This window comes from Amblyomma mixtum, chromosome 4 (genome assembly GCF_055824585.1).
Source record: "Amblyomma mixtum isolate Tamu chromosome 4, ASM5582458v1, whole genome shotgun sequence".
NCBI lineage: Eukaryota > Metazoa > Arthropoda > Arachnida > Ixodida > Ixodidae > Amblyomma > Amblyomma mixtum.
In genome coordinates this window covers 64,254,559-64,278,442 of record NC_143015.1, presented here as the reverse complement: position 1 = coordinate 64,278,442, position 23,884 = coordinate 64,254,559, and the positions used below count along the sequence as shown (strand labels likewise).

Here is a 23,884-nt window from a genome sequence, read left to right as displayed (position 1 = left end):
CAAGGAATGCTAAGAACCTGCCCGCCAATATGTTAAATGGGCTCATAGAGGAGTACCTAGACAATTTTCCTAACCATATTGCCGTCTATACAGATGCCTCCCAGCAAAATGAAAAGGCCGCTATTGGTATTTACTCAAGGGCTCTTGATTGGAGCTACTCATTTCGGGCCCCTGACTATACCCCTATTTTTGTAGCTGAGTTTCTGGCCATTGAGTTGGCCTTAATAAGGATTCCCTGCAGTATCACTCGGGTTATTATACTCTCAGACAACCTTTCTGTTTTGGCAGCGCTCGAAACCTCGAGTGATACTCCTATGAGCCGTTCCCTTCAATTTTTTATTCCTCCACAAGTTTCAGAAGTTCGCTTTCACTGGGTCCCTGGGCACTGTGGCATTGTTTCTAATGAGAGGGCTGATTTTTTAGCAAAGTCTGCCCTTGATGGTCCTATTGTCCCTTTCGTCCCAAATACTATTTTCTTGACTCTAGCACGCTTTCAGCGATTCCAGCGTTTCCACACCTTGCGCCATGAGCCTCTCCTCGCTGCAGCGGATTTTCAACACCTGGCATTTCCTTGGAGTGTGCGGATGTGCAGTTCGAGGCAATGTGAGGTGTCCATGACCCTTTTGCGCTGCAGGATACCGCGGCTAAATCTTTATTTATGCCGATCGGGGCTTTCGATATCCAACCTTTGTGAGTCCTGTGGCGAAATTGAGTCTATAGAACATTTTTTCCTCTCCTGCCGGCGGCTCGCTGCTCTCCGTAGAATTTGCTTGGAGATCCCCCTCGCTCGGCTTGGGCTTCCTCTATCTATTCCGATTCTCTTATCCTTCGGGGCAAGCGCCAAGGGATATGCCCTGAAACCAGTGTTCGATTCTATTCACAATTACATAATTTCATCTGGTAGATTCCTCTGCTAGAATGTGAATTCACAACTTTTCTTTCTCAGTATTTTTGTATTGTACAAATTCTAGCTCTGTGTCCCAAATTTTAGATTTAATTATACTCCATTCCCTGTACATGAGTGCGTTTGTATCCGCTATGCACCCTGGCCAATCCCCCGCCGTGGGTATGTGCCATTCAGCCCGAGGACATCATCATCATCAAAAATGATCGACAGATTCAGGCTTAGGGCAAAATGCACAGAGGGGAGATAACGCCAAACCAGACCTGTGCAGATAGAAATTTAGAGGGGGAATATGGCAGCGCAACCTCGACAGAGATACTTATAGCTGCCGAGATTAACAAATTTTCCTGCTTCAGGAATATTTCAGATGCTGACGGCCCCTCTTTCTCTTTCTTCTTTCATTCCCACCTTCCTCCATTCCCTTACAGTGCGGCTCGGGTGTCCACCGAGATGAGAGAGAATTACTGCGCTTTTCCTCAAAAAGCGTTGCGCTCAAAGCGCACGGCATCGCGCCGAACATGTGGTGGCGTTCCGTGGACTCCCTGGAAGCACTGTAACATGCTCTCGCGTTCCACTCCTAAAGGCGAAGATTAAGCCTCACAAATGAGCAGTTAATTAGTATTTAGTCATTAATCAGCAGCCATTATTAGTAGTTTGGAATTTCTTAGTAATTAGCCATTAATTATGTGTGACGTCATCCGGTGGTGACGTCACCAGTGCCACAGAGGCAGTCAAACTGGTGCGGAAAATGCTTTCACCTCTACACACTTCAGACGGTCAAAGTGCCGACCGAATATTTTTTCATAGAACCAGCCGAAATTACATGAATGGCAGGATAGGTCGTCACGCGCTCCGTATACTCCTCGCAGCGAGCGACAGAATTAAAAACCAGGAAGAACAAAACGACAAGATCCCACACAAAATTGTGTGGGTACCGGGGCACACGGGGGCGGCAGGGAACGAAGAGGCCGACAGGATAGCTCGAGGATACATTACTTTCCGAGCATCCGACGAGACCACCGAACTCGCGCCAGCACCCAGGGAATATTCGGCCATACTACAAAACTATAGAGGCAGAAGAATGCGATATCCCCCACCGCACAAATCTCTCAGCAGAGAGGAAGCTGTCACTTGGAGACAATTACAAACAGGTTCTTTCCCAAACCTACATATACTAAACAAAATGCACCCTACGATATACACGGACAAATGTCCCTGGTGCGACGAAAAACCTACGCTATACCACATCACATGGGCCTGCCAAAACATACACGTGGTCCCCAAAATACAAAACCCGAGTGCGGAGCAGTGGGAGACTCTGCTGTCCAGCGACCGCTGTGAAGACCAACAAGGTCTGGTGCAGCGAGCTCAACGGGCGGCAGTGGCCAGCGGAGCCCTGGACTGAGGGCAGCCGACCACTGATTAGAGGCGAACGACTTCGACAGAGAAGGCTCCTGGGGGTAGAACCAAGACGTCTCTGAAGATGCCCCCAAACCGCAGGAAAAACCATTGGTGTAAATAAAGTTTTCCCTTCCCTTCCTTCATAGAACCAGCGCACTTAACGGCAGCGCCTGATGCTACTAATCCTTGAAGGTTGCGACGCCACGTGTGTCATCCAAAGCCGGCTGAGCTGTTTCATGAAGCGCCTGCTGCAGCACCTTCGGTGGTAGAGGCAATGGAGGGAAGATTGAATTTGTAGAAAGCGCCTTATCGCTCTCTGGTATTCATGTAGATATCACACCGGGGACTGCTGGCTTTAAAGCTGCAATCGCCGTATGGTGGAGAGAACGGCACACTGTCCATCCACTGCTCAAGATGCCAAGCTCCAATCAATAAAACTGGAGAGGACACTTAAGCTCCGCCTGAAGGGTATGGCGCGATAGCGTAGTGGGTTGGTCTTTCCATTCTTAGCATACAACATTGTTAACGCCAGCGCCAATGAGCCCAATGAACACCGGTGTACCATTGTTAAAGAAATTGGTTTTGAGGAAAGGGATTGACACAGTAATTGTCTCACATATCTCTTTGGACACCCGAACTGCGCCACAAGTGAAGGGATATATGGTGGAGTGAAATATGGAAGAGAGAAAGAGGTACCGTAGTGGAGGTCTCGGAATAATTTCGACCACCTCAAGAGAGAGAGAGAAAGAAAAAAAATTGGCTGTGCCTTAGCTAAGGTTAAGCCTGCATATCTCGAAGCGAAAAGCTGCGGCAAGGCGGAGGAGGAGCCGCGCGTGTAGTGAATACGGTGCTGTCTTAGAGGGTTGCTTTAGAGACATGTACTGTGGCGTGCATTCCTCTCGGGTGTACACCAAGATAAGAGAGACAGGCATTTGCTTTCCTCAAAAGCAATTTTCATTTCATTTCATTTTCCTTAAGGCCCTTACGGCGCTGTTCGGGTATCCACCGAGATATGAGAGGCAGGAGTCGTTTCCTTTCCTTAAAACCAATTCTCTTTTCATTTTCCTTTCCTTACGGCGCGGATCGGGTGTCCACCGAGATATGATAGGTTCCTCACGCACTGCTTGTCTTTTCTTTATTTTTTTATTTGTGCAGCGTGTGACGTCAATCCTTTCGGGTGTGCACCAAGATATGAGAGACAGGCATTTCTTTTCCTTAAATCCAATTTTCATTTCATTTCATGAAATGGCACCGCTACAACGTCCTAAAATATTTCATTAAAATATTTTCACCACCCACACCTCCGAGCGAAGCAGGGTCTCTAAGTTCTCACAGGTCTTGAGGTTCTCTAGGTCCCGCGGGGGAGGGTCCGCGGGCAGAGGGAAAGGATGTGGAGGGAAGAAGCGAAGGGTTCTAGGCATAGGGCGCAAGCAGGAGTGAGGAAGGAGGGATGATAGTGGGTTACGGTAAGGGGTGAGGGGAGAGTGTGTGTCTGCGGTATTCGCCAGAGTGTTACTTGTTTGTTATCTAGGGAGGGGTGGGGCGGGGGGTAGAGCTAGCGCCTCACATGCACTTCAATCACATAGGATACGGGCGCCTTTTGCGTTTCGCCTCAGTTGAGTTGCCGGGTTGCGGCTCAGGGACCCATTGTGCACACACCCCGAAGCCGGCATCTTGGCCCGTTTGCTTTTGTGTGTGTTAGCTGTTTGCCAGGGCTCCTCGAGCAGCCGCCATCCCGGCGCCATCAAAATCGTTTTTTTTTTAGACAAACTCGCCATATGGCGGCAACGACAGCTAACCGGCAGTGAGGAGGCCCGGCCTTGCAAAGTCGCGTTCGGGCCGCAGGGCGCGGCTTATGCACGGATCCCTGGAGTTTCGAAGGGGGGGGGTACGCGTAAATTTATTGGTTTCAACAGCACAGCGCATGACGGACCGGATGTCCCAGAGGCGAGCAGCGAAGGGAGAGCGCGACCAGGGCAGTGCGCGCGGTTCGAACTGCTTACCCTGCTTGCTTGCCTGTGCTTCCTCTGTTGTTTTGCGTGTGTCGGTGCTGTAACCAAGCGGAAATGCGTAACGTCTTCATAGAATTCGCGCCGTGCTCGCGAAAACAACAACCCCGCGGGCACTGGCGTGCTATTGGCTCCTTATGTTTGAACAAAATTCTCCTGATTGGTTCTGACAAGCGCATTTCATATTGGTTGCAAAAAGGGTCCCCAGGATGCTGGGCAATGGGATTTAAGGGCGAGTTTTTGGCGCGAAAAGGGAGATCGGAGGACGGGTCGGTGGTGAGCGCCCGTGAAATAAACTACATAGTCACGAAGAAGTTGTCCACTCTGTTCCTCAACGTGTCGCCGGATCACCGAACCATCAGAAGACATCGAGCTCAACACCATCGATCGGTCGATCAACGCCATATTCAAAATTAACTGTCTCCACCGAAACGCGGCCTCAACGTGGGCGACTGATGACTGGTTATCTTATATTCTTCGCCTGGCAGGCGCGGCTGACGTGACGTAACAGATCACTGTGCCACTTTCATGTCCATCCTTACGGTGGTCTCGTTTGCCTGTGAGTCGTCATGACCGCTATAGGGGCTTTCTTTTCCTCATCTGTGGCCACCCTCTTTGCCGTATCGCATCCTCTTTCGGTTTTCGCTCTCATCCATCCGTTTTTGTTCTCGCTGACTGCGGGTGAGATGCACTCCTCTTATACCGCAATGTATTCCATGACTGTCCAGATCCGGCTGGACGGAGCCCACTGGCCGAAGAGAAGCGGCGTCTCCGTCTGGCTGGCGGCCGCAGTTCTGAGGTCGACGTTGAGTTTAGCACAGCCGCTAGAGCGGATGCACCGAATGCATTGACGAAGGCTTCAATAAAATTGGTTTAACCACTGCCCTCTTGGGATCCACGTGGTCCTGGGCCCTTCCGATGTCTATCGTGATTGTTCATAGTCTAGAGGCTGCTGAAATTCCACCAAAATTAGGCAAAGTTTATGAATCCCATGTGAGACAAGTTTGCACACGCCGGCGCCCTAGCGGCCCCCTCGATGCAGTAAAGAAAAAAATGGATTGTGGCAGTGGTCGTGTGGTTAGAACATCAGCCTAGCTCCCAAGAGGCGCGGGTTCGAATTTTACTTCAATGTAATTTTTTTCTCGATATTTACATCCGCGAGTTTTCCCCTTGTGTGGATGGAAAGCGGACGGACGAATATTTTCGTACACGGAAGATCAAAATGCAACTATTGAACGCACCCTGCATCAAAAACCATAATATAAAGTAGCTTACAATATTGCCACGCATCATTGTAGCGTCCGTTCGTTTGCGAAAGGCCGTAGGAAAGGGGTGTTATTATTTTTGTTCGTGATGCGAGAAGCGACCGGACTAATCTCGATTGATCACAGCCATGAAGAGCTGTGTCTACGTTTTTCCAGATTACAGTAGGTGATCTTGACCTGTTATCTCGAAGCTTCCTTGCCGGCTTTAAACTGAGCGATGCAGGGAGCGACGGGCATTCGTAGGTCGACGACTGACGAGCACGATTGTTTCTTACGCCGCTGCCGTGCTGTTCAGTTCTTTTGCGGGCGCAAGTCAGCCCTAATAAAGAGCTTCGTTTGCAAGTCATGTTAGTGTCTTCTTGACCGCTGAACTGCCTTCACTACAACGTGACAATATACATGATTCACCAGTGTGCTTGGTGATTTACTTTAAAGGGTCAGTCTACTGAATTTTATCGACCATATTTTCTTTGCGGCAACCGATAGCTCTTTACTCAAGTTACCGTTTAGCCAGCTGTGGTGCCAAGGAGTGCGGCAGAACAATTTAAAATAGCATTTATTAATGTGGGAACACATCTGTATGAGATGGTAGTCTCATCTGGCAACAACCTGGATTTCCGCCGCGCGGCGACAAACATGGCGGCGCCCGTCGAAGCCGGACCTCTCGCTTCGGACTGAATTCTCGTTGTTGCTGCCTTTTTCAGCGCGTTCACTGGCCATAAATGGGGCGCCTGTCTTTCGCTTCGTCTCATCTCGCGTATAAGAAAACATATAAGAGATAAATTTGCTTTATTTTAATCATTAGGGTGACGATTCTGCCGCTCCTAGGCTTAAGTGGAGAGTCGGGTTGTTTACAGCAATGGTTCCCGTCCTGACGACCAGATGGCGCCACTATAGGCTAAGTTTATTTTTGCGTCGCTGCTAGCATACGCTGAACTAAAAGTGGGAATGTGCCTGCGTTTTGCGTACGTGTAACTATAAATATTCATGTGATTTACAGAAAAAGCGAGCGGTACGCCTTCTACAGTTTACTAGAACAAAACGTGCGTTTCTCTGACATTGGGGCATACAAATGGTACGTAGTATATTCACTTATGCTTCTACAAAAAAAGACTACCACTTTCTTGAACAAAATGAACGTTTGGGGTCGCCACCATGCGTTTTTACGCGACTTTTAACACCGAAATAAAATATAAATTCCTGCCTAAACCGGGCGCAGACCCCTCATTATTGATGTTATAGGGTGCCAACTACCAGAATATGCCATTATTTATACACTCATCTCGGTGAGTAGACTGACCCTTTAAGTGTGAACACGCGAGTGCATGGCCGCGTGCTTCGGAGACACAATACGTCGGTATTAGCTGCCCATCCAAGCGAAACGTTATACTACGTGAATGAGCTCCTCCAGGTCGCTTTCCTTCTGCGCCACTTTGCTGCGATGCGCGGCCGCGACGGAGAGGGGATAATCTTGAAAACAGAAGCAAACTCAGGTTGTGGTAACGGAAGTTCGGCCGCTTACGTATCTTTATGGATAACATGTTTCTATCATCGCAATATACAGATTTTCGATCAGAATGCACCCACTAGGACAAAATTGCTGTTTCCGTAGTGTCTCAGAACAAGCGGTATAAGAAAAGGCCGACTGTGGTACTTACGTCAACGTCTGCCCGTTAACTGAACAATTTCATTTCATTCTATGGCACCCGTCCCGACGCCGCCGCGTCGTTGCGAAACGCACCATGAGTTCTTTAACTACTTTAACAAACTATCCTTCTCAGGCTAAAAGTCCTGTATGCTAACAATTTAGTTGATATTTACGTAGCCTTTATTTTTTATATGTTTTGTACCTGTGCACCTCAGCGTAAAAATTTGCAGCAAGTGTTGCAAATTATGATGGAAAGTGACTCTCCGTAGGGCCTTCAAATCTGAGATGGGTGCTCCTGATGTACTTGCCGAGGTGCCTGCGTTGGCTGGTACCTCGAAGCTTATTCCATCAGGGGTGGTTTCCTGCGCTTGGTAGTAGATACAGTTATTGTCGTGGCTTCACGTACTGATCATGAAGATCTTTTAAAATAGCTCTGGTTCTGCCCCCAGAGTCTGCAGAAGGCATTAGCCCTGTGCGAGCTGTGGCTCGAATGTCGTGTACAAGTTTGATAGCTCCCTATTTAACGACGTCGAGGCCCCTTCGTGGGTGGAAGATGATTTTGATGTCTTTTGAGGGGAGTGGCGGCAGGAAAGGAAGGCGTTTGCCTTGGGTGACCGTTTGCACGGGTGATGAGTATGGCACACCTTTTCTGTGACAGTACTCCATGCCAGAGAATGTCGCTTGATTTGATGTAGGTGTCTATTCAACTCTCGCCTTGGCATTCGGCCGGGTCCATGGCTTCGCCGGCTACCCAGATCTCTATGCCCGACGAGCCTAGAGCCCAGCTGGAGTTGCTTCGAGGCGGCAGCAACGTCCGTCGCCTCGATTACGTACGTCGGCGTTAGGCTTAGCCAGGCCCGTCTTCGCTTCCAGTTTTCAGAGTTGAGTCGAATGGGCAAATTGAATTCACGGTGGTGGCGAGCAGTATCCATGGCGTCTTCTCGTAAAGCGGCACTCGATGATAAAATAGCGTTGCGAAGGGTAGCCGAGATTTGCGCTCAGAGGGTGATACAGCCGGAGTCCTTTCCGAGTAAAGCCGCAACCTGCTGAGCGAGGGGATTTAACGGCCTTTAGTACTCTTTCCTGTAAAATCGTGCCAAAAGACAGCGAGGCACCAAGGGTGGGCTTATCGATCTAACAAGTGGAACAGGTATATAGCTACAGTTAAATATGCACGCATTGTTTTTACTTTTTAATAACAAAAGAAGGATAAGCTTTATCGCAACGGTGTAAACTTGGGCCTAGTAGCTCATAGTCGGTTTGAACAAGGCGGGTTACTCCCAGCCGAAAGAAACTAGTTAGCGATGTTAAGTTTCGGACTCAAGTGTTGAAACATGCCGAGATACAAAGCGGCGTGCTTTTTTTTTCAGCTATCGACACCCTGGAATAGCATTCACAGTAGCAGCAATTAATTATACAGCGCCAATATATGAAGTTTTGTAGTAAAAAGTATTTAAGGCGATATGTGGCAGGCGACAACTTCTGCGCTGAACTATTCGCCAGATAGAGATCCAGGTTTACCGGGGAAGGTAACGCCCTCAGAAATGCGCAATATCCTGTGTGATCACTTGACGTAGACGAAGTCATGCGGTCAGGATCGAAGAAGGGCATTTCAGGTGAGCATGCTGCGGGGCTAGCTGGTGCAGCATGATGAAAAGAAGTGAGCGCGAAATCTGGACGAGCGATGGGAGAGAAGACGCTGGAGGATGGGTTATGTGTTTTGTTATCTTCACCTCGTCTAGGTTTCGCTTCGACTTCTTCATAAAATTGCATTATAAACGAATATGCGAAAGATCCGTGAGGAATACCGAAAATGGGTTATTTTGGCCCCTGTAAAAGGCAGCACAAGCCTGGGGCCGCGAAAAAGATGACACTGGAACTTCCAGGCCATATTTCTTGCCAGTGTCCTGTTGGCGGGTGTGCAACAGTAACAGAGCAAAATAAAGCAACTTAAACATTCTATGGAATATATTCAAGGCCGCTCAATGAGCTGATGCACAAGGGAACGCGTTAGCATCTGTGCTCAGATTTCATAGCACTATCAATAGTGGCGCCTTCTTTGCACAGGGACGTAAACTAGCGCGTGTGTCATGTATTTGTGACGCCCTCTGTACGCAGCTGGGCAAGCTAGTGCACAGCGCAAGAGGCTGGCAGTTTAAAACAAACGGATTATGGTTGTTCTGCATGTTTTCAGATTCTTTGAAATCATTTTGGGTTTTATCCATTCGTTTAAATGCGATGTAAAGTCGGGTCAAGTGTTTGGTCGAGTCACGCGTGTTCATCCTTTGGCTTGCTCTTGCGTTTGGACTATCGAGCGTGGTTAAACTTGATCAAGACGACAATATCCAAGGCACAGTGCGCGATTCAGGCAGTTTAACCTGCAGGGATATAAGCCCTGCTGAAAAAAAGTTGTATGATGCAATATACTCATGCAGTTTATCATACAAATATCATAGACGTATCATGCAAATCATAGAAAATTATCGTACAAATGTCATACATTTCTGTAAAATCATAATATCATCTTAGAGATGACATACAATATCATACAAATTGTATGATATATCATTCAGATTGTATGATATTCTATGATGAAGCCTCTATGAGGTTATTGCATCATAGAACTTTTTTTCAGCAGAGGGAGGAAGCGAAACTCATTTATTCGCGCCGTCTCTGCATATAATTCCACTGGACAACGTTAGCACGTAAATTGTTTTGCCTTCTCGGAGCCGATACTTGTAGCCTTATAATGTTAACGCATTCAAGCCGCACCTCGTATATGCCCTCTACTTGTAAGAAATAAACTGAACTGAACTGAGCGAGCTTGATCATCGCGATGTTGAAGAGCAGGGGTGGTATGACAGATCCCTGCTGCGTGTCTTTGTGTGGCATTTCTCGAGCCTCGGAGCGCGTTTGGCCTATCCGTATTGTCGCTGTGCGTTCCGTGTGGAATGCTGGTGCGTAGGAAAAGACCTTTTCGCCGCAGTTAAGGTTAATGATGCTTTGAAGGATTGTTTCGTTCGGGATGTTATCAGAGGCGCCCTTCAGATCGAAGGTGAGAATGATGTGCTCTTGACCTTTGGGGATAATTGTGAGGACCTCTTCTCTTATTAGCAGGAAAGCGTCTTGAGCCCAGGGGCCCGGCCGAAATCTAATCATGATGGGGAGAAAGAGGTTGTTGTTCTAGGTGTAATTTTGAAGCCGGGTATGGACGACCCATTAGTAAAGTTTGTCTATGCAAGACGTTAAGAGAATTGGTATTGTGTATCCAATGTAGGCTTCTTGCCTTGTTTGGGATCCATTCCTTTATCCCATAGCTCGTTGTTGGACTAGTTCGTGAGAGCCTGACTGTGATCTCATCTGAGGTTACCAATGATGGCATTTGTTTGGTCGTCTTAGGGGGCACTGTTTCGCTGCGAGGCGTGAACTACCGCTCGGACCTCTGTCACTGTAATAGGGCGTCCAGCGTAATATTGGGGTGGCCGGTGTAACGAAGCATACAGGGAAGGATGAGAGTGTCGCCTACATAGCGCGTCAAGACATCTTCTGGCAGCGCCTCTTCCGTGCCAAGGGATTTGCAATTGTTTGAAGCGTTCGATCTGTAGCCGTTTTGGTTTTATCAGGTTCAATTATACTGCAGAGGATTGTCCATGCCTGGGCGGTGCTCAGGGTGTCCTTAAGGGATGAACAGAACGGGGCCCAACTTTGTCTTGCCAATTGCGTCGAGTATTCTTGGGCTTCCTCCGTGAGAGAGGCTGTGCGAAGTTTGAGTTCTTTGTCGGGACATTGAGGCTTCCATCGTTCAATGAGTTTTTCTCTATCCTGCCTTAACGCGACGAGATGGCGATCTGTATCATGTGCTGAGGCTGTACGCTGTATGGGTCACTTGAGGGCTGGTTGTGTGTTCTTCCCTCAAGTGTTGTGTCCATTCTCTGATGTTGGCGCTCCCTCCTTCGAGGGGGGGGGGGGTGAAGTTTTTTGGAAGTTGTCCCTATTTGTGATTTTGGTGTCTCCGAGTATTCTTCTGAACTCGGGCGTGGAGACGTCTGTACTGAGGATATAGTGATCAATGCCTAACGCCTCGCCTAGATGTGTCCAGGTGACCATGTGGACATTCTTCGCAAAGGAGAAATACGGTGTGTTGTCTCCACAAACGCGACTGCATATGCATTATAGCGAGGTCTGCGCTCAGGTGGAGGCCTTCCCTGTATGTTGCTTACAGGAATGAATAGCCTTTTGGGGTGCGTCTATCATAGCTCCAAGCCATATGAGGTGCGTTGATGTCCCCTGTACCAACAAGTCGATTGTTGTCTGCTTATTATTGTCGAAGGCTTTGGTTAGATCTAAACATAGAATTACCTTCTCGTCTTTGGATCTCGAATTTATAATGTCGTGTGGTAAACGAAGCACCACGTCCTGCTTGCATAAGTTGGGCTGGAACCCGACCATCTTCAGCGTACATAGTTCGTTCTGCTCGGTAAAGTGCGTCAGTCTGGCCTGAATCACGCATCTCACAAGCCTCCCTTCCATTCTATAAGTTAGGAAAATGGACCTGAGATTGTCCAATTTGGGTGGTTTAGCGGGTTTGGGATTAGTACCAATTTTGCAATTTTTCATTGTTGAGGGCGACGGCCGCCACTCCTCACCTCCTGCATGTATTCGGTGAGTGCTGTTGTAGACGTGTCGTCCAGATTCCTTAATATTTTTTTCATAACTCCGTCTGGGCCGCGTGCAGGGATCTTCAGGAGGGTCGCGCTCAAGGGCAGAGGCTTCAAAGACCGTAGCCTTCTGAAATTGACGCAGGCCTAGGTCGTTAGCAGAGTACGCTACACCACGCCGTTTCTCGATACTAGTGCGAGCGAGAAAGATAGGAACTACGCACTCATTAGGCGTGGCGTCAAGAGGGCGCTGAGCCTACCCATGCCTATCTCTACAGACCGCCTGTTAGAAATGGGGGCTCATAATAGTTGGACTCAACTTGCCGAGGCGGTGCGAATCGCCCAGATCTAAAGAATGAGAGGACGAGTATGGGCCGGACAATTTTTTAATGGGTCGGCCGAAACTTCTATACACGCTGATATTATCGCGCCACAATGCCGCGATAATATCATAATGCGTCCCCCACAACATGCACACAGAACACCATAGGGAAAGGCGGGAGGAAAGGGCGGAGTCGCTGGCTAAAATGGCCGGGAAATTTAGAGCAGGAGAGGTAGCCTACGTGGCCTCAGGGAGTGCCAGTCGGGGGCGGCAGTCGCCTCGGCAGTCGACGGCCGAGGTGCACCAGTCGTTGCCGCCTCCATTAGGAGTAGAAACGTAGATACAGCTGAGGAGGCCGCAAGAGCGGTCACTTGTGCCGGAACCAAGGCTAATTTGATTCTTAACGACAGGAAAACTGCAATCTGCAACATCGGAAAAGGTAGGGTCTCTCCGGAAACGGCTCGCATCCTGAACGCAGCCAAAATCGACCTCATGATCGCCTTAATTTTGGACCCAGCACACACATCTATCTTCAGTAGCCAGGCGGCCCACTGGGTCTCTACTCCCGGGTAACCGTTGAGTCACCCGACTGCCAGGGGATGGACGAACGCTTGCAAACGTACGCGGAAATCGTCCAGAACTATAGGTGAAGAAGACATCTGGTTCCACCACCGGATCGAAGCTGAAACAATAAATAGTTCGTCTCCTGACGACGATTACAGGCCGAAAATTTTGCGAGCCCTGTCTGGCTAATTCGCACTTAGGTAGACGATAGGAAAGACGATAAATTTAAGACCTGCGGAGCGAGGGAGACCCCGACCACATAATTCGAGGATGCCCGAGATCTCCGGGCGCATGGGACAATATTGAAAGTAGAGAAGCCTGGGAGGCACTGCTGCGGAGCGTGGTTCAGCGCCTAACTTCCGAGCAGTTGGAGGCCGTGCTGCTCAGCCCGGATCCGGAGACCCAACTCCTGGAAGTGGAGCCAGCCAACGAGGTCACCGTAAGCCACGGGCTGACGGCCATCTATAGCGCGACCAAAATCTCACCTTAAACCGCTTTCTGGTGGTGAATAAATGTATTCAAATCTAATCCAGTCCACATATCTACCGCTACATTATATTCTGCCAGCGCATGCTTCGCTTGCCTTTTTTTGGAACCCGCTCAGTTAAAATTTATTCTTATCGGTTATCTTGCGTTACAGGCACGTGCCTCCCCTTGCCTATTTTTATGCAATGACTACATCCGCCTTAAAGCCAGCGCTGCTTTGTTCCTTTTCTGTCATCTCTTTGCTTGCTTGCACACTATTTTGGACCTAATTCTAATATGATACTCAAAGAGTTGAATGCGCATACATGCGATGTTTTTTCAGAGTGACGTATGTAAATTTTTATTTCACCTCGTGGCACTGGCTGTGCCTTTAATAATATCGTTTTTTTTTAAAGAGGCAATGAGGATAACCTATGTGGGCTGTCTGGAAAATAAGTGCCAAAAAATTAATTAGCCGGTGTTTGCAACAGCGGGTGGCGGCAAATCTTTTAGAAGAGTTTTCGCGTATTGCAGCATGTTATAAATATTCCGTTTTCATTTTAATTGATGCGTTTTCTGTTGACAAATGAAGCAATAGTTTGCCAGAGGACGACTGCAGCTCGTCTTCAGTGTCATTTATATCATGACAATGTGCTCTGCCATAAAAGAAAATCTCGGAGAGAGAAAATGTCAGCCGTGAAAGGGCAAGTTTTTATCTGTAGCAACTTGACCTACCAGGCGCCTGCAACATGTTTTTTGCCCTTCTAGGAATTCGCTGCATTGGGGGTCCGCTCAGCGTGGAAATTATTCATTTCTAAGAGCGCTTGAATTTTAGAAACGTTAAGGAAGAAGCTGTAGTAACAAGTAGTATCTTGTTGGTACTCCTATACCTAGAATTCTGGGCTTGCCAACAGGTTTGATGTATATTCGTTTCTTTATTTTTTCAGTTGGTATTTCTTGTTAAACGGCTCAAAACTTTCTGGTGGTTTAGCACTGCTAAGCACGGCTTATTATGCGATAGCAGATTTCTGCCGGTCGACACCATCACCACTTAGGTGAAAGTGCGAATGTGGCGTCCACGCACACAGGGGAGGCCAGCTAAGCGCTTTTCGTTACCTCAAAATCAACGGAGTCTACATCTTTGACACCCACAACCTCAGTGAACCCATGAATTGGGTTAAATATTTGTTTTTTTTTTGGAAAAGAAATGGCGCAGTATCTGTCCTACATACCTCGATGGACGCCAGAACTGCACCGTAAGGGAAAACACGAAGGTAGGACTGAAAGAAGAAAGAGAGAGAAAGGTGCGATAGTGAAGGCCTCTGAAATAATTTTGTCCACCTCGGGATCATCAACGTCCACTGACATCTCACATCACACGGGCGCCTTTTACGTTCCGCCTCCATCGAAAGGTGGCCGCCATGGTCGGGTTTGAACCCAGTACTCCGGCTCGGTAGACGAGCTCCTTAACGACTGAGCCACTACACCGGGTGCCAATTGCTCCAGTGCGGTTTCTGCCAAAACATTGAACGAAAACGCAGCAGCGCAAATCTGTCAATACCGCCACGTAGCTTAAAGCACAAGTGAGGTGTCCACTGACCCAGGGCGCCCGTTAACTACCTATTGCTCCAGTGGCCCGTTTCTGCTGCAACATTCTGAACGGAAACGCAGCAGCGCACATCTGTTAATACCGCCCCGTAGCTGAAAGCACAAGTGAGGTGTCCACTGACCTAGGGCGCCAGTTAAGTTCTCCTATTGCTCCAGTGCCGCGTTTCTGCTGCAACATTCTGAATGCAAAACGCAGCAGCGCACATCTGTCAATACCGCCACGTAGCTGAAAGCACAAGTGAGGTGTCCACTGACCCAGGGCGCCAGTTAAGTGCTCCTATTGCTCCAGTGCTGCGTTTCTGCTGCAACATTCTGAACGCAAACGCAGCAGCGCACATCTGTCAATACCGCCACGTAGCTGAAAGCACAAGTGAGGTGTCCACTGACCCAGGGCGCCAGTTAAGTGCTCCTATTGCTCCAGTGCCGCGTTTCTGCTGCAACATTCTGAACGCAAACGCAGCAGCGCACATCTGTTAATACCGCCCCGTAGCTGAAAGCACAAGTGAGGTGTCCACTGACCCAGGGCGCCAGTTAAGTGCTCCTATTGCTCCAGTGCCGCGTTTCTGCTGCAACATTCTGAACGCAAACGCAGCAGCGCACATCTGTCAATACCGCCACGTAGCTGAAAGCACAAGTGAGGTGTCCACTGACCCAGGGCGCCAGTTAAGTGCTCCTATTGCTCCAGTGGCGCGTTTCTGCTGCAACATTCTGAACGCAAACGCAGCAGCGCACATCTGTCAATACCGCCACGTAGCTGAAAGCACAAGTGAGGTGTCCACTGACCCAGGGCGCCAGTTAAGTGCTCCTATTGCTCCAGTGCCGCGTTTCTGCTGCAACATTCTGAACGCAAACGCAGCAGCGCACATCTGTCAATACCGCCACGTAGCTGAAAGCACAAGTGAGGTGTCCACTGACCCAGGGCGCCAGTTAAGTGCTCCTATTGCTCCAGTGCCGCGTTTCTGCTGCAACATTCTGAACGCAAACACAGCAGCGCACATCTGTCAATACCGCCACGTAGCTGAAAGCACAAGTGAGGTGTCCACTGACCTAGGGCGCCAGTTAAGTTCTCCTATTGCTCCAGTGCCTCGTTTCTGCTGCAACATTCTGAACGCAAACGCAGCAGCGCACATCTGTCAATACCGCCACGTAGCTGAAAGCACAAGTGAGGTGTCCACTGACCCAGGGCGCCAGTTAAGTGCTCCTATTGCTCCAGTGCCGCGTTTCTGCTGCAACATTCTGAACGCAAACGCAGCAGCGCACATCTGTCAATACCGCCACGTAGCTGAAAGCACAAGTGAGGTGTCCACTGACCCAGGGCGCCAGTTAAGTGCTCCTATTGCTCCAGTGGCGCGTTTCTGCTGCAACATTCTGAACGCAAACGCGGCAGCGCACATCTGTTAATACCGCCCCGTAGCTGAAAGCACAAGTGAGGTGTCCACTGACCTAGGGCGCCAGTTAAAGGTGCACTGAAGAGGATTCTGAACATGTCTTTTTGCCGCGGGAACTTGATGTACACGTTCCCAGCATTCTTAGGAGCTGCGACTTATTGCCCTGTGTGGCCGATTTCCTCAATTAAATCTAATTAACGTCCGGCTCCCGCCTTTTTTTTTTGAATTCGGCCTCATACGATGGGCGGAGTCTACAAACGCGTCGAGTGCCTTTCAGTCAGCTCTGTGGAGGCTTTGCTTTGGATTTATTTTGTTTTTTAAGTTTCCGTGAATAAGTAGTTGCATTCGTAGATAATATAGCCGCAAAATAAGCCAACAGAAATAAAATTACGCGCGGACTATTTGCTTTCGCCAATGACTTGACTGAAGTGAAATGAAAACCGCGAAAATAATCGAACTAATTTCTATTACTCTTTCTGGACACGCAGGATACAATAATTTGATAAATCCGCGACATAGTTGTGGTTCATAGAGCGTATCACTAAAAAAAACAAGCCCGAAGCAGCCGGACTATGTTTTCTCCTCGTCTGCTGCCATAGGAGTGATGCGCCCTACCGCGGTGGCTTCGGCCTGCTCCGAGGAAGCGCTCGCCTCGCTTCTTTTACTTGTCGGTTGTTGGTGCACGCGGTCCTTACTCCCAGAAGGTCCTGTGTGCCCCACTTCCTACTTTTGCTATCCTGCGACATCCTTGGATCTACACTTTTTCGTGTGATCTGTGGGACGCCATCGCGTTTTGTTGCGAGTGTTGTTCGGTTCGCGAGTGATATTTTCGCGATGCCGGACGTTTGTGCGGTGATGTTGTGCCCTCATCGGACTAAGAAAAATTGGCACAAGGGCCTACGTTTGTTCGCCTTGCCGAAGGACGAACCGCGACGTAGTGCATGGCTACGTTGCGCGGGGCTCGATAACACCGAGACGCTACCAAAGTGTGTCCGCTTCTGCTCTGAACACTTCGAGATAAGCGCTTTCCATCGGCCCGACGTGAGTCACTCTCGCCTGCGTTGGAACGCTATGCCCACGCTTCGACTTCCCGTCGTCGATGGAACCGAGCAACAAGCCCCGAAGCGCCAAAGAGTACTGGTAAGTATTTCTATGAATTAATTTTCTTAGCATGGCTCGACAGTGTCGTTCTGTAGGATCGCTGACTCGAACATGCGTCAGGCTGAAGATATAGTTTGTTCTAAAAGTTACGTGGCTGTATCATGACGCGAATGGTCATCATTTGCAGAAGCGAAAGAAGTAACAGTGTTCCGTGCTTCGCGTTCGTAAGTGTGGGGTCGGCTAAATAAGCTTAGAAACTTTGATATACAGCTTGTTCGGCAATTTTACGCGCGCCGTACAATGCTTCCGCCGGCTAAAACGGTGCATTGTTCGCGCTCAAATTTCGCGCAGACATGGCGTTTGGTTGTAAATGCTGTGATTCACGATGCCGTGCACCCGATAGAAACTAATCAAGTTCCCAAATCGGTGTATTTATAGTGAAGGCATGGAATGTAGAGCAATCCTGAAATGCTATGTTGCACCACCTCCAGCTTTGTAAACCGAAGTGACTGATCGGCCTTTGTACAACCATCTTTCAGAGCAAGGATCTTCAACCAGATCCCTCTGAGGCAAGGCTTTCAACAGCTGCAGCCAGCAGTGGTCCGTACCAGGACAATGGTTCTGTCGAACACAGCACTAGATCTGAAGCTGTCTGTAAGTCCTTATTGCATTTCGTCCATTCTGTGTGGATAAATATTTGTTTCCCTACAGTGACGCCAGCTGCGACTTCTCCTGGCCGTGTCACAGAGGAGCCCTTGCTGCTTCCACCCTTCGTCCCGGCCACATGCAGCAGTGATCCACTTGACTGCACATCTCCACAGGGTGACAGGCTAGACTCTGACTCCAGCTACTCTCCAACCTACCATGACGATACCGAAAGGTGGGCTCTTCACAGCTGCATGGGTTTTGGGCCTAACAGTTGGCTCTATTCTGATTCCAGTGAGTCATCCGCAGAGAGTACACCGGCCCCCCCAGAAGAAGAACGGCAGTTCTTGGTCTTTGAGAGCTGTCTGAGGGAGCTGTTCCAGACATGCCCAGAGTGCTCGAGGCCTTGTGAAACCACCACTACCACCAAAGGCAGCTTCATCAATGTCATTAGCATCTGTCCTCTGGAGCATGTCCGGACGTGGAACAGCCAGCCTGTCATCAATGGAAGGGCAGCAGGAAACCTTCTGCTGTCCAGCCACCTCCTTTTTCAGGAGCAAATGTAGCTTCCACACTGAGGATGCTGCGCCACATGAATGTGCAGGTCCCAAGTGACCGGACCTTCTACAACTATCAGGATGCCCTCCTTTTTCCTGCGATAGAAAAGGTGACCAACAAACCATACTGATATATTTACCCCAGCTTGACCAGATGTTTTCAAAAAAGTTCAATTCTCGTTAGCCAGAAGGCAGAAATGAAGTTCAGATTAAACGAACACACTTCTCCTGACATCACTTTTTTGTTGTTTTGTAGTAACTACCGCTGCAGTAGTGCACAATCAAACTAAGTTGTAATTTTACACTGGGCTAGTCAAGAAATGGAATAACATTTGAACAGATCTGGCTACAAGAACAAGCTGAACTCATGGACCAGTTGAACAACCAAGAGGTTGATGTCACCGGTGATGGACGATTTGACTCCCCTGGGTTTTCTGCCAAGTTCCTGACATACACCACGCATGTTGAGCAGATCAACAGAATTCTTCACTCGGTCCAGGTCCAGCTGGGGTAGGTCAGTAGACACGTCTGTGGAAAGTTGTTGCAGTAATTCAGTGATAAATATTTATGTAAGCCGTTGGTAAGTAGAGTGGAAATACAGGAATGTAATGTTTGAAACCCGTCTTCATGCAGTCGGAGCAGGCAATGGCCAGCGTGAACATGGAGAAGGAAGGCCTAATCAAGCAGCTGGAATTCTTCAAGGAGAAATGTATGGCATGCCACAAAGGTTTATATGGTAGACAATTTATCGTTATCCCACCGACAATGCATAACACAGGTATCAAGATCCGGTCTCTCACAACTGACCGTCACCCTGCCATACGAAAGCACATGCAGACCCGTGAACCCAAGATCAAGCACTACTTTGACATTTGGCACATCTCAAAAGGTAAGAAAGTTGAGAGCATGATTGAAAAGATGCTTGCTTGCACAGAATGTGCTGCAGGCTTCCTTGATATGCCTTTTTAAAATTAAGGTGTCAAGAAAAAGCTAGCTGCGGCAAGCAAGCGGGCTGGATGCAAGGAGCTGGACCTCTGGATTCAGTCAACTACCAACCACATGTACTGGGCAGCCCGCGCTGGAGGGGGCAATGCAGAGCTGGTCGTCGACGTCTGGCGGAGTATGAAAAATCACGTCATCAACCAGCACTCTGGACATGGTGGACTGTACCCAAGGTGTCTCCACAGCGACATGCCAGAGGAGACAAGAGTTTGGATGGACCCCAGTGAGTTGTTTTTGCCCTTGTCTAAAGAACTTGTTTTAAAGCATACCTTTTCCTCAAGAGTCCCAGGCATACGAGCAATTCAAGCACATCACTGAGGACAAGCGTCTCCTCGAGGATATCACACAGATGTCCCCCCATGGCCAAACGTTTGCTCTGGAGGCATTCCACAGCATCTTGATTGACTTCGCGCCAAAGTCTATGGCATTTTCTCCAGCAGGGATGCTCGCAAGGTAATATTATATTGTAGTTCTGTCCTCTGTCTAGAGGCAGTTGGTTTATTCCAAGAGTCAGCACGTAACCACATCCACGTACTCCAGATCATTAGGCAGCATTGCCATCCGATGCGATATCCTCAACTTACAGGACGCAGCTTGCCATCCTCCACTTCAATGAAAATGCAGACCGGTCCCAGGCGAAGACAAAGGAAGGCAATTCACGCTGGATGATGAAGACTACCAAGGCGCGAAAAGGCCATCACACAGTGTGCCCCATCAAAACAGCTACCACTTACAGTAAGTATTATGCTTCATCCCAAATGAGTGACTTGAGGGGAGCCTTTTGGAATGAAGTAATGTGAAGATTTCATTTCCAGAGTATGTCGGAAAGCTTGTAAAAGAAGTTATCAGCAGCAGCGAGCTCTGGCAATCTCTCTCTGATGCATCAGAGGCCAACACAAGTACTTTCCCAGCACCAATGACCTCGGCCTTCACAAGGCCTTCTCTTCAGGACCTTGTGGAAGCAAGGAGGTCCCGCTTCAGCCTGGGTCCCCAGTGAGGCTAGACCAAACAAGGTGAGGGCGACAACATCCAGCGTGTTTGAAAGTCTGAACTGTCTGACGAGCTGCAAGATGTGTGTTCCCCCTTCTGCTGCACCAGAGGCCGACATAGCATCTTCGTGGCAGGGCTCGGAATCCTACTTTGCAAGTGTAATGAGGACCAATGGCTGCCAATGACATCACTCACACTGTGTCCCATGCAAACACTTCCAACTTTCAGTGAGTAACATGTGTAACTTCTGCATGAATGACATTCGGGGCGTATTTTCGAACAATATCATGCTCCAATTTCCCTTCCAGAGCGCACCTGAAAGTTTGAGAAGGAAGTTATGAGCAGCGCCAAGAGTCAGCGATCCTTCTCTGATGCATCAGAAGCCAGCATAAGTGCTTTCCCAGCACCAACGATCGGCTTTCGCCAAGGTGAGGGTGACAACATCCAGCGTGTTTGAAAGTCTGAACTGTCTGATGAGCTGCAAGATGCGTGTTCCCCCTTCTGCTGCACCAGAGGCCGACATAGCATCTTCGTGGCAGGGCTCGGAATCCTACTTTGCAAGTGTAATGAGGACCAATGGCTGCCAATGACATCACTCACACTGTGTCCCATGCAAACACTTCCAACTTTCAGTGAGTAACATGTGTAACTTCTGCATGAATGACATTCGGGGCGTATTTTCGAACAATATCATGCGCCAATTTCCTTTCCAGAGCGCACCTGAAAGTTTGACAAGGAAGTTATGAGCAGCGCCAAGAGTCAGCGATCCTTCTCTGATGCATCAGAAGCCAGCATAAGTGCTTTCCCAGCACCAACGATCGGCTTTCGCCAAGGTGAGGGGGACAACATCCAGCGTGTTTGAAAGTCTGAACTGTCTGACGAGCAGCAAGATGTGCGTTTCCCCTTTACTGTAACGGAGGTCGACATGAACGTCTTGTCAGCACATACTTTTACAAGTTTCTTGCATGCAGGTCCAACCAGCTACAGATTCCCAGGTTCCTGTCTACCCGGCCCCAGATTGTATGGACATGCCAAGACACGTATCCTTTGTTGAATGGTCACCTTGGCAACCAACATCTTTTGCAGAAAAATGACTGGTTCAGCCAGATCACACAGATTTTTCTCTCGGCAGAACCTGCCTGCTAGAGAGCGCGTATCCCAGTTGGCGGATAGGGATGCTCTTATCACAGTCTGGCCGTTCTCCTCTGCAATTTGTGCAGTCACTTGCAAGACACTGTTAGCAGGAATAAACTTTGATTCAGTGCACCTGCAGTTACATTCCCCTTGACTGGCAGAGGAGCAATTGAGGCAAGTGTGATAAGAGTGGTGCTTGCACCCGCGGACCAACAGGCATTCAGATTTGAGCAGGATCCCGGCCACCTACCAAGTGCCGGAAGGATTCTGCAGATACATCTAAGCAAGTCAATAAACTATTTTACAACTGCTATTCTGAGTGGCTTTGTGCATCTTTTCGTACTTTATCGCATGGCTGAAATACAGAGCTATACATTATGCTGCAAAAGAGCAATGGAGCCACCTAACTTACTGATTTTGAAACGCTGCTAGGCAAATACATTTCCTGCAATTCAGTTGTGTATGGCAGTTTGATGAGCTGCAGAACAAAATTTTGTGAAGATGTGGAAGGTTCACACCTTGTTGGTTCATGTATCAGCAGGTTAGTTGAAGTCTGAAAGTTTTGGTCCACCACCACAGTTCTGTAAGCCTTTTAAACCAACTCTTATAGAGCAGTTGAATTACAAATAAGTCTTTGCTACACGGAGACTGAATAAGCTTAGTACATTCCAAAAAAAAGTGGTCTGGATGAATTACAATGTGCAAAAGCTCTGATGCACTGCAAGCAAAAATGTGGTATGAGGTGATCCAGTTCTTTATCCTGCCAGTGGAAAGCTGAAATCCCATGTTCGGGTGCGTAGGATGCCTACCTTTGGACGATTTACAAGGACTGTGGGTCGGCACACTCACTCGTGAGTGCACTCTTATCACCTCACTCGCGTCTGTGAGCATGAGTGGTCATGATTGGAGGCAAATGCCGCGTGACAGTGAAGTTTGTTGCATGTGCTTATTTTTTTTCTGTTGATAGCTGAGGGAATTACATATTCACTGCCGAAGGCGCTCGAGGTAGCATAAGGCACCATACCGGTGTCTATTTACGAATGACGCAGAGGATTACGCTGGCGCGAGAATGGAAATATTTCGTTGTTGTTCACCTTACTAGTTCACCGTTGGCATGGGCGCAGGTTCGCGGGTGCAGTGAACCGATACGAGTTGTGTCCGATCCTTTTATCGAATTTCGCATTACCACAGCTAGAAAGGCAGATGTCTGTTGACATGCCTCCTACACGGCTCGAGCTCTGTACACAGAGTTCCAATGCTTGCTGCTGAAACCACGATGTCAACTTCTCAGCAATAACTAGCGTAAGGTGGGATCTCGAGTACTGCAGTGGACGCTTCGTTTTTTTTTTCTATGGCCGGCCGTGTGCACTGTAGAGCTCTGCTCGGGCCATAATTTTTTTTATTGGGCCAGACCCATGCAATGAGCCTGATCTACTTGGCCTAGCTCTTCAACCACACAAGCGAAGCTTGTGCGGTTGAGTGAGTGGTCATGAGTTTGGGTGACGGGTTGTGAATGTGAGTGAACATTAGTGCGAGTGTGTGAGAGGACGTGAATGAGTGCTTGTGAATGCGAGTGGACATGAGTGTAAGTGAGTGCAAGTGGCCGTGAGTGTGAGTGTAGTTGAGCAACCTCTCATGGTGCTGAGGTATGACAAGGACGAGCTTGTCCTTGCCTGTCAGGCAGAGACTTTGTCTATACTACTACACAGACACTGAATAAACTAAGCACATTCCCAAAAATGGTCTGCATGCAATCTGTAAATGCTGTGACGCATTGGAAGCAAAAATGAGGTGCGAAATGGTTCACTATTTTTCAATATATTTCAATGGTTCAATATATTTACAAATAGGGAAGAACAGCTGCGAGCGGCACCGAGAACACAGTCCGAACTTCGTTGTCGTCTTCTACTCTTCCCACGCTCTTGGTCGTCGTCTACCCACTTCAGGACCCCCGGCTGCTGAAACGCCGTCTCGGCGTTAGGGCGGCGACGTATGAGCGTCGTGATAAGGTTTAAGGCGACAGACGTGGACGATGTCGGTGGTGGCGCCAGAGGACGATGGCGAGGTTTCAAGGGGAGCAATTTCATAGTTCACGTCGGTAACACGGCACACGACACGGTAAGGGCCACGGTAGTGCGAAAGGAGCTTCTCGGAGAGACCGACGCTGCGAGAGGGCGTCCAGAGAAGGACGAGTGATCCTGGGGTAAATTCGACGGCCTGGTG

The 23,884-nt window shown here is 48.8% G+C and overlaps 1 protein-coding gene and 1 long non-coding RNA gene across 5 annotated transcripts; both read left to right on the top strand.

Annotated features, from left to right (window-relative positions):
* The first annotated feature begins 19,061 nt into the window (after positions 1–19,061).
* LOC149346628 (uncharacterized) lies at positions 19,062–20,746 on the top strand. Of its 3 annotated transcripts, XM_089586545.1 has the most exons (7): positions 19,169–19,244; positions 19,314–19,424; positions 19,512–19,760; positions 19,819–19,990; positions 20,124–20,272; positions 20,353–20,550; positions 20,636–20,746. In XM_089586545.1, the coding sequence occupies exons 1-6, from the start codon at positions 19,181–19,183 to the stop codon at positions 20,532–20,534; spliced, it is 927 nt and encodes a 308-aa protein (XP_089442671.1). In that variant the 5' UTR covers positions 19,169–19,180; the 3' UTR covers positions 20,535–20,550; positions 20,636–20,746. The 3 variants fall into 3 exon arrangements, with proteins under 3 accessions (XP_089442669.1, XP_089442670.1, XP_089442671.1); XM_089586543.1 differs by having other exon boundaries at positions 19,062–19,424; XM_089586544.1 differs by lacking the exon at positions 20,636–20,746 and having other exon boundaries at positions 19,062–19,424; positions 20,340–20,547.
* Positions 20,747–21,065: 319 nt separating this feature from the next.
* LOC149346627 (uncharacterized) lies at positions 21,066–21,974 on the top strand. Of its 2 annotated transcripts, none has more exons than XR_016292437.1 (2): positions 21,066–21,360; positions 21,499–21,974. It is a non-coding gene; the product is annotated as an uncharacterized LOC149346627 (long non-coding RNA). The 2 variants fall into 2 exon arrangements; XR_016292436.1 differs by having other exon boundaries at positions 21,066–21,419.
* The last annotated feature ends 1,910 nt before the right edge of the window (positions 21,975–23,884 follow it).